Here is a 10,144-nt window from a genome sequence, read left to right on the forward strand (position 1 = left end):
TAATCTAAAATAATAATAATTATTAAGGAGTAGATAAGATTAAATTTAAATTGTTTAAAACAGTCATTAATGACTTAATTAATAGAAACAAAATATTTGAGATTTCACTAATACGTTTATTTAAATCAACATATAAAACATATACAACATATATACATATCAACATATAAATCAAAACATAATTCGGCTGGTGGTTGATTGGTTGTGGTATCGGCGTAGGTACGAGTTTTGTTAGAACTGCAGGGGTTCTCAGACTGCATGGGTTTAGTAGGCCTAGAAAAGGAGGTTGAAAGTCTTCTCTCTTTTTGTTGCTTTAGGAAAGAAGCGGCGTTTTTTTTTGTAGACTGGGCATCCTTTATACGAAGAGGTATGAGCACCTGGGCAAAGTGCGCATTTAGCCGGTGGACTGTTATCTTTGGAACACTTGTTGGAGAGATATTCTTCTCCACATTTGACGCAGCGAGGTTAGTGTGAACAATATGTTTTCATGTGACCGCAAGCCTGACATTTATGGCATTGAGGTGGACCGATTTTGGATTTATGTGGTTTTTCGACCACGACGGAGGTATGCAATAACCTAGTAGTTTTGACGATACTTTTTAATAAACTCTTATCCGTTATCTATTAATTGGATTTTTTTTTTTTTAAGATTAAAATCAAAATAACATATTTTACTAAACATAAATATACAGATTCAATATTAAGTAAAAAAAATTATATAAAAGACTCTGCCTATTCGGAGAAATTTAGTATTGAATTTGAAATATTCATTTGAATAAAAAAAAAAAAAAAATTCTCAAAATTAAATGTAACATAATATTCTAGTCGTAAACAGAGATGTTTGTTATTATTTATTTACGTCTTTAGTAATTACTCGTCTATACCTACGTGGAATAAATTAAGTTTTAACAATGAAACATATAACTGTAAAACGTAATTTTGAACAAAAATACACTCCCTATCCGCGTGGAAAAGTTGTGAAATATTAAATTGATCAACGAAAACAAATAATAACGAGTAAACTTACCTCCACAATAAATAAAACACACCCATTCTTAATCATACACTTGCGTTGCGTACTTTTCTGCATACAATTCTGTATTGCTATGTAATTCTGATGTAATTCTGTTGTTATAAACTGCACTCAATTGTTTTTCTGAAAATGTTCTAAATAAATTAAGCTGTTTGGTCAATTATGAATGTTTAAAAGATAAAAATCTTTAACCATTAATTTTGTAAATGTATTGCCATACTTGTAATAAAATTACAAAATATTATCATAAAACACGGGATCAGTATAAAAATGTTAATTAATTAGAAAATGATCATACCAATTTTGTTATTCTAGTTATAATTATATTATTTTTTTTTCATTGTGAAATTATTTTTCAAATTTTATACACATATTTGCAGTTTGAAAATTAACATTCTATATGTAAGTTAGATTCGGTATTTAAATACCATTTGTTAGCATAATCTTCAAACATTTAAAACGAAGTCAAATGAAGACATTTTATATTCGTAATCAGTACTTATTAACTGTGGTTGAAAATTAAATCGATTATTATAATATAAATATTTTTTGGGGGATGAGTAGGTATAGATAGAATATACTTGCTTCTGAAAATTGTTGATTTCACTACGTCACTGTGATGATTAATAATCTACATATTATACTAATAGGTAGGACCATCCCGAAAGTGAGGCACTAGCCTACGTGATATTAAATCTACAGGATCATTAAAATGGATTCGTTATAAACACATTAATGATTGGGTTTATTGAAAACCAGACAATATTTCATACGATAGTTCATTCATCGAAATACACTATCAGACAAAAATATACAAATGAAATAGCTAGTGTACACTATGTGAACTATTAATATTTGTACGTTTTTTTTTTTTTTTTTGTGGTGGACGCATAATGCTGCGTACAAACTAACAACATGGTCGTTGCAGAGTGGCTTAGTATTATAACCGTTCAGAAGAAAAGTTAAGTTTATAAAAAAAAAAATGCAGAATTGGTCGGTTTATTCGAAATCGAGTAACCGTCGGACGCAATTACACACTACATGTACATAAAATTTTTATTTATTTATTTTTTTATATTTATTTCAGAATTTTAGGAAAATTTACTACAATTCAACAAATAAACATTAAATTTACACAATAAATTTTATAATAAGTGATAGATAAGTAATAAAAACATAATAATAATAGTAGAAAAAATAATAGATAGAGACGAAAAATAAGAGAATGAAATGCTATTACTGAAAATAACAAACAAAAATAATTGGAGAGGATCAATGCTATAAATTAAGGCTTTGCACCCAAATAACTTTTTGGTTTTCGGGTGTTGAATGCATTCGGGTATTCAAACACCGCAATGCAATATTTAAACAAACGTTTGGGTGTTAATAACCGTTATTATTCAAGTTAATATTGGTTAATAAGGGTGTTAAGTAGTCAAGGAAAAATATTATTTTTTATTGGTGGAGGGTGGTGGGAAAGCTGAGCCCCCCCCCCACTAATGAAATATTTATATTTTTTGTTACCTGCCTATGTAATAAAATATAAATTTCTTATACATTTCTGCAACAGTTTTTTAGACTAAAATATCATTATGTTAATTTCAAACAATGGTGTAACTACTGCTACTAACTAGGGAAGAGGGAGTTATTTTACATGTGTATGAAGCTTATAAATTATAATATCTATTAAAATTTAAAATCAAACACTATGTTCTACTTCTAATTAGTGCGGGAATATTACATTCGAAAAAAAAAAAAACTATTTTGTATTCTGCGTTTGTGTTTGTGGCATTGGCGGAAATCGGGGGGGGGGGCTTGAGGGGACTAAGCCCCCAGAAATATAAAGTACAGGTCTTAGCCCCCATAGCTCAAAAATTTTTTATGTGACTAAAATACAATAGTTAGTATAATTGTAAAATGCATTTTTAATAACTGAATTAAAAAAAAAAATATTCTGTGATAAAAATTAAATCAAATTCGTAAGATTTTACAAACTTCTTGTCATGACTTGAAACGATCTCAATCAATGTAATTTAATAATATGTAATAAAACCCGTATAGATTGTTTAATTTAATTTTTTAATAATTTTTGCTTAGAATACCTACTCCAAAAATGTTTAAGATAAGGCACCTAATTGTTTTTTTGTTTAAATTGTTGATAAAAAATGGCAAATAGTCAAACTTCGTAAATTGCTTTGGTGAAATAAATAATTGCGCACAGTGGTATTTATAAGTATAATAAGCAAATAATGCTCAGCCCCCCCATAAATTTCACCAAATTTTCGTTAATGGTTTGTGGTGTACGCACACACTAAAAACGCACTAGCTAGGACATAGTGTAATACAAAAATAATAACAATTTGTACTTATGAATGTTACGATGAAATTATTACACCAACAAAAATTGACAATTCATGCCATAATTATGTGTACTACACGTCATTACACTGAATATATGCGAATAATGCGAACAATAATTTAAGTAATCGTACGCGTGACATCAATTCTATTTCAGACTTACGGTATTGCAATAAATAACGATTCGGTGATTCATAGAAGACCTATTACCATAGGCGGACATTTGGTCGAATTTTTTTTTTTTTTGGGGGGGGGGGGGGGCTATAACAATTCAATGTAAAATAACCCACAGAGACTTTGCCCCCACACTCCCTTCCCGTAAAAACGTAAAACTTATTACCATTAAAAATATAGATATTTTTAAATTGTATTAAAAAAACACTAAATAACGTATATTTAACAATAGTTAATATTTTATTTTAATGACAAATAACTATTTGTATTAGCGAAGATACTCAAAATATCATCGCTTTTTATATTTTTCGATATATCTTTTTCAATATATAGTATTGAAAGATTGCTGAATCTATTTTGAATCAACAATGTCCTTAACCAAGTTTTTATTTTTTTCATTGCAATGAAATTTCTTTCGCAAGTAGCCAAACTATGTAATTGGTATTGTTAATGCTATTTTCAAAATTTTTTTATTATTTCTTATTTACGATTTTCAAAAAAAATGAACAGATACTTATAAATAAATTATAAAAAACAACGAATACAATTTCTAACAAAGTTTCGATTTTGAGGGGGCTATTAAAATATTTAGGGGGTTTAAGCCCTCCTGATAGCCGCCTAAACCTATTACCTATTCAATTATAATAATACTTTTGAGATAATTTTAAAAATAGTATCCCAGTTGTTTACATTCAAACATTCAACATACCATACCATTCATGCATACATGTCAATATGATATATCGCTATTGTTTTTATTTAGATACATTGAGATTTATTAACAATTTTGTATATTATTTGTGAAACTATTCCTGTGAATAATAATTTTACTATTAAACAACTAATGACAAAATTGAAATAACCACAAAAAATACATACAAAATGATATGTCACATAAAGATTGTAAATTAAAAAATTATTCGGGTTTCGGGTTAAAACCAATAATTTATTTGGGTTTTGGTTCATTCGGGTGTTTTAAAAAAAAATCATTCGGGTTATATGGGTTTTGGGTGTTTCATTTTTTAAGGGTTTTTAGGGGTGTTACGGGTTCGGGTTAATTCGGGTGCAAAGCCCTGGTTAAAATTCTATTTTGTAATGTGTATTTATATTTTTTGTGACGTAAAATCATTTTATTTTTATTTTAATATAAAAGAAAATCATGCTAAAAATGTTGTATCCAATATTTAACTCTCAAATTAAAAAACTGAAATTAAATTATAACACGTTTTGCAAACACCTCACTAATAAAAAATGTATATAATTCTATAAATTAAATTTACCAGATTTATTTGTGATGGCCGTTAGATTACATGTGATTTAGGAAAAGAATCCATCAAATTAAACCAAGGTACTGTAGGCTTATAAATAGAATCGGTTCCGGTTTCTAAAAATAATGAAAGGTATGATATATAATTAAAAATCATTACTTATCTAATATAGATTAGATACCTGAATGTTTTGATGCAATCAATTTTTTTACCTCTTGGCAATAAGCAGAACGCATATTATTAATTTTTGCCTTTGCTTCGTTTACACCAAAATTCTCTATGGCCATTTCATTGCATATTTTTTCAAGCGCTATTTGTCTTGCATGTTTGTTTTTATATTCAGGCACAATTGTATTCCATAGAACTTCATGAATTTCATACAAATGAATAAATTTCATTGTTTTGTCTTCAGACTATTTTTTTCTGCCATTATAATATTAAATACAAATAAAAAATTTAATTGAAAAAAAGTATATACCAAAAATATTATTGTATTGAATAACTTATAAATTTAATATTTTAAACAACAAAACGTAATAACAATATATTTATTGCTCAATTCACTGAATGAAAACAAGTCATATTAAAATAAAAATATAAAAATGTTTTCCCCACGTATGAGAATTTTGATACATGTCCGTGCCGGCACCGATCGGACAACGCGACTTGTATGAGCTTGTCCCACGTACGTGTGACATGTTTATATTATCACAGTAGAATCCGTGCCACTGATTCATGGTTCACGGACGTGGCTACTTTGATAAGTGTAAACCAGCCTTTGGAAGTTTGCCTATGGAAGTTCCAAATATAGTACGTATTTGGTTTTAGTATACACACGTTACTCATACGCTGAATAGTCATTACTTCCTCTTGGAACTCGTAAAGTCGTAACTACTTATAAAATAATGAAAATCATCAAATTAATATTACATGGAAAACAATGTTGTTAACTGAAAATATTTTTTTTGTATTCTGTATTCATCCTGATACATACAGAGCAATTTTCATTTTTTTTTTTCTGTAACATTATAGTGATTTACTGTCATTAAATATTTTACATTATTTGTAAAAACTGCTTCATGGTACACTACATTACTACAATAAACATTAAACACCAAGGTACTTATTAATAATAATGATTATAATCAGGGACGTATTTAAGAGGTGGGCCCATGGAGCCCGTGCCCCTCCCCCCATTCACCGTATTTTATACTTTATTTATTATTGTAGGCCTTTTTTCATGCACAGGCACACGGTGAAATACTGGAATATCAATACATCATGATAATATGATACCGTCGATTAAATGGATTATCATTATATACACCACGAATACACCTTAATATACACCCTGAAATAATTATAAAACCTAAAGAAGTAGTTGATACATATTCTAATAAACTCCCCAGACGTCTTCAGTTATTGTAATTACAAAAATTATATTTAAAAATATGTTTTATAATAAATTTGTATAATAAAAGTTTATATTTCTATCAAACACTTGTATTTTGATTATTTGGTTATGAATAACGACAGTGTTGTTGAGATGGAAAAGTAATAACTATGTATACTTTGAACTTTTTGTTTGTACCCCCCCCCCCCCCCCCCCCCCCCCCCCCCCCCCACAATAAGACATTTCTAAATACGCCCCTGATTATAATTGAGTCTTTATAGACATTATTAGAATATGAAATATTGACCAAAAAATAACATTTTTTGAAAATATCTTTTTTTTATCTAGATAAAAATGAAATTATCTTTTATCTTTATCTAGATGAATTTGGATTCCTAGTTTCTTTCGGGATGGCATGGGCATGCCTCCGGGCACGTCCCCAGGTTGCGGATAAGGAAAAGTACTGCAGATATGCAGAATAGCCGCGAAATAAGCCATACCATCAGGTTGGACGAATAAGCGGTCGCGGACAAGCCCACCACCAGTGGTACGATCGACTGCCGGTGCTGATCAAGCTGATCAAACAAGAAAAATGAACAGTACAAATACCAATACGGTGTCTCGTCTTGAGGCCCTTCTACTGGGAGGGGTCGAACCTCACGAGATGGCAACTGGGGGTGGGCTCGCCCTAAGGGTCATATCAGCAAGCCTGAACCCAACTGAGAGGGTGTCCAGCGTGGCCCTCTCAGTCGGTAATGCAACTGCTGAGACAGTCGTGTCCAAGAGCACACACCGGAAACTGGCCCCAGATGGAGTTAGAAGAAGCCACGGAAACGGTCGACAAGTGGTTGGATAACCTAGGCATATAATTGGTGCTACATAAAACAGAGTTACTTACTCTCACCAGGAAGAGGAAGCACAATACCCTGGAAGTAAACTTAAGAGGCCATCGAATAACATCAGGCATGAGCGCCAAATACTTAGGTATTTTATTAGACAGTAAAGTAAATTTCAAACAGCATGCAATAATGGTAACATCGAAAGCGGACACATACATGAAATCCTTGCAGAGGATAATGCCGAACACAAGAGGACCAAGGCAGCAAGCGAAGAAATTACTATCCTTCGTTCCACATGCTGTATTCTTATACGGCGCGTAAATATAGGCAAGTAAAATGTCCCCTGGAGGATGGAAGATCATGAGGACCTGTCAGAGGAGGATTTGCACTTAGGGTAGCCGCAGTGTACCGCACAACTTCCATTGACGTCCTTCTATTAATATCCGATATTCCACCTATTGACCTTCTAGCGCTGGAATGAACAGAGGTCGAGGAAGCGCGTAGGAACGGCAAACATCTGGGAATAGCGAAGGCTGAGGCACGGACAACGCTAGAAAACAAATGGCAAGATAGATGGAGTAATACCGAAAAAGAAGAATGGACGAGAAAACTAATCCCTGACTTGAGGCCTTGGTTAAGGAGAAAGCACGGTGAAATAACTTACCACCTCACCCAGGATCTGACTGGTCACGGGTGTTTTCCAGCGTATCTTAACCGTTTTGGCCTTCTGCAATCTGCAGAATGTTGTTTTTGTGCACACCACACAGACTACAGTCACCACACATTGTTCAAGTGTGACACGTGGCACCAAAAAAGAAGAATACTTCACTCAGAAATTGGAGACATAACGTCTGACAATATGGAAAGCAATATGATGGTGTCCAAGTCCAAATGGAAAATGGTAGAGGATTTTGTAACGGAGATAACGAAGAAGAAAGACGACGAAAGAAAAACGAATAGGAATCAGTATAAGTTGCAATATAGGTCGAAGACCATATCAAGGGGGATAGAGCCCCCCAAACAATTTTAGTTTATTTTAAATGTAAAATTATAGCTGTAAATTATTTTATTATTATAAACGATGGGACTGGGGGGGGTTACATGAGGAAACTCAGTACCACCCTCCAATCCCAGTTTCACAATGTAATAAAAAAAAAAAAAAGAAAAAAAAAAAAAAAGATGGATTTGGATATATTATCTTTCATCTTTATCTAGATAAATTTTGCATTATCTATTTCCAACACTGATTATAATAGAAAACAATTGAAAATAATATTACATAAAAGCTGAACATCTTGGGTCCGTGAATGGAAAATTTTGTAGCGTATTTTGGATGAATTTGATTTTGATTTTCAATAATCTTCCCAGATCTCGTGTCTAATGTTTTTTATCATCTCGATCAATCATTGACATCCGCGAATCGACCTTTAGAATGTAAAAATAAGCAAAGTATTAAGAACAAAAACTAAAATTAAATTATTTCCGTATAATAATTGCCTAGAAGATATGATTTTCAATATAAAATAAATTAAATAGAAACAGGTAACCTCTACGGCTGAGAATAATCATGACTGATGAGTTATAATTTTCAATTTTCTTTATAGAATACTTTAATACTTATTTTTTTGTCGATTTTCCTTTGAACTCTTATTATTAAGTTATTAAAATCTTGATTAAATTGAACTTTTGTAATATCTTAAATTAATTCGACAAAAATTCAAATTTCTCTAATGTCATTGACATTATCCACTTAATATTTTCAAGATAATTTAATTTAAGTAAAATTGATTCAATGAGATTAAGTTAAAATACAAAAAACGGAAAATTAATTTGATTTTAATTATTGGGTGTGCATATAGGTATAAGTGTGTATACGATTAAAGTTTATGAAATTGTATAGAGAAGTAAATACGATTTTACTTCTATAATAAACTGAAAATTTACAAAAGTTCATTATCATTATTATTGTTACTAATAATATGATCCTGAATACGAAATATAATACAATTTAGAGTGGACATTTTCACAGTTTCTATTAAAGAAACACTCAGAACGATAATTTTTTTCCATTGTATTATTACTAATATTTTTGTTGAATAAAAAAAAAATGTTATTCTCTGATTACATTTCGCACACAAATTTTTCTTTTTTTTTTCGCTATCCTCGGATAATAAACATCTACTGGAAAAAGAAATTGAAAAACATACCAGACAATAGAGCTGACAAGTTGACATATGCTGTGTCTTACAGAATATAATTTAATTTATATTATATATATCTTTTGTAGTATTTAATTTTATTCAGTTAAAACTTTTTATTCGAATATTATGAAGAGTTGAAAAATGTTTATAAAATTTACTTGTACGTTAAACACGATACTACGTTATTGAAAATTTAGTCATTCAAATATTCCGTGCACTTATTACATAAAGCATACTGCGTACATGTGGTAGCATGTAACACATAAGAAAAATAATATACAATACGGATATTTTAAAATAAGAACCATGAATATTTTATAATTTTAAATTTTTATAATTGATTCTATCACATTTCTTGTGACATGGTGAATACCTTGGTATCGTATAATAACCGAAATAAAATCTGACATAATTCCTAAAATGTTATTGTTTGGTCTCAAACAATTTTGTTCGATTAACATAGTGTTATATACTCAATAGTTGAGTGTTCGTAACTTTTTCTCGATTGATTATTAAAGATACGTTTTGTATACCACGGAAGACTCCGTATAATCGGATAATTTTTAAATTCGAGATATAATTATAATATATAAATAAATTAACAAATAGCTTATTTATTAATTTATGCTATTGATTTTTAATTTAATTTTTATTTTATTATTATATTATATGTTATTTTTAAATTTTAATCACAATAAGCCAGTAGAATGTTGAAAATTGAGTGAATCCGCAAATCATATACATGCAATTATTATAACGATAATTATGTAGATTTACGGTAATCTATAGAATAATTCATTAATTTTCCCGAGCGTGTGTAGGCAATGCCTTTAAACCTCAACGTTTGGTTTTGGTTTATAAGGTTGCTTTAAACTGTT

General features: G+C 30.2%; 1 protein-coding gene and 1 long non-coding RNA gene across 2 annotated transcripts; one reads left to right on the top strand and one right to left on the bottom strand.

Moving 5' to 3' along the window:
- Positions 1-202: 202 nt before the first annotated feature.
- LOC112693798 lies at positions 203-5,198 on the bottom strand. The gene is made up of 4 exons (XR_003149515.1): positions 5,015-5,198; positions 4,846-4,949; positions 1,028-1,156; positions 203-577 (listed from the first exon to the last, which is right to left on the bottom strand). It is a non-coding gene; the product is annotated as an uncharacterized LOC112693798 (long non-coding RNA).
- A 1,692-nt stretch (positions 5,199-6,890) lies between these two features.
- Positions 6,891-8,137, top strand: LOC112692909. Its single transcript, XM_025567735.1, has 3 exons — positions 6,891-7,062; positions 7,115-7,365; positions 7,553-8,137. Exons 1-3 carry the CDS (start codon positions 6,891-6,893, stop codon positions 8,093-8,095), a joined length of 966 nt encoding a protein of 321 aa, XP_025423520.1. The 3' UTR covers positions 8,096-8,137.
- Positions 8,138-10,144: the final 2,007 nt, after the last annotated feature.

The sequence above is a fragment of the Sipha flava genome, unplaced genomic scaffold (genome assembly GCF_003268045.1).
Source record: "Sipha flava isolate LNK unplaced genomic scaffold, YSA_version1 117_pilon_pilon, whole genome shotgun sequence".
In the NCBI taxonomy this organism is placed as follows: Eukaryota; Metazoa; Arthropoda; class Insecta; order Hemiptera; family Aphididae; genus Sipha; species Sipha flava.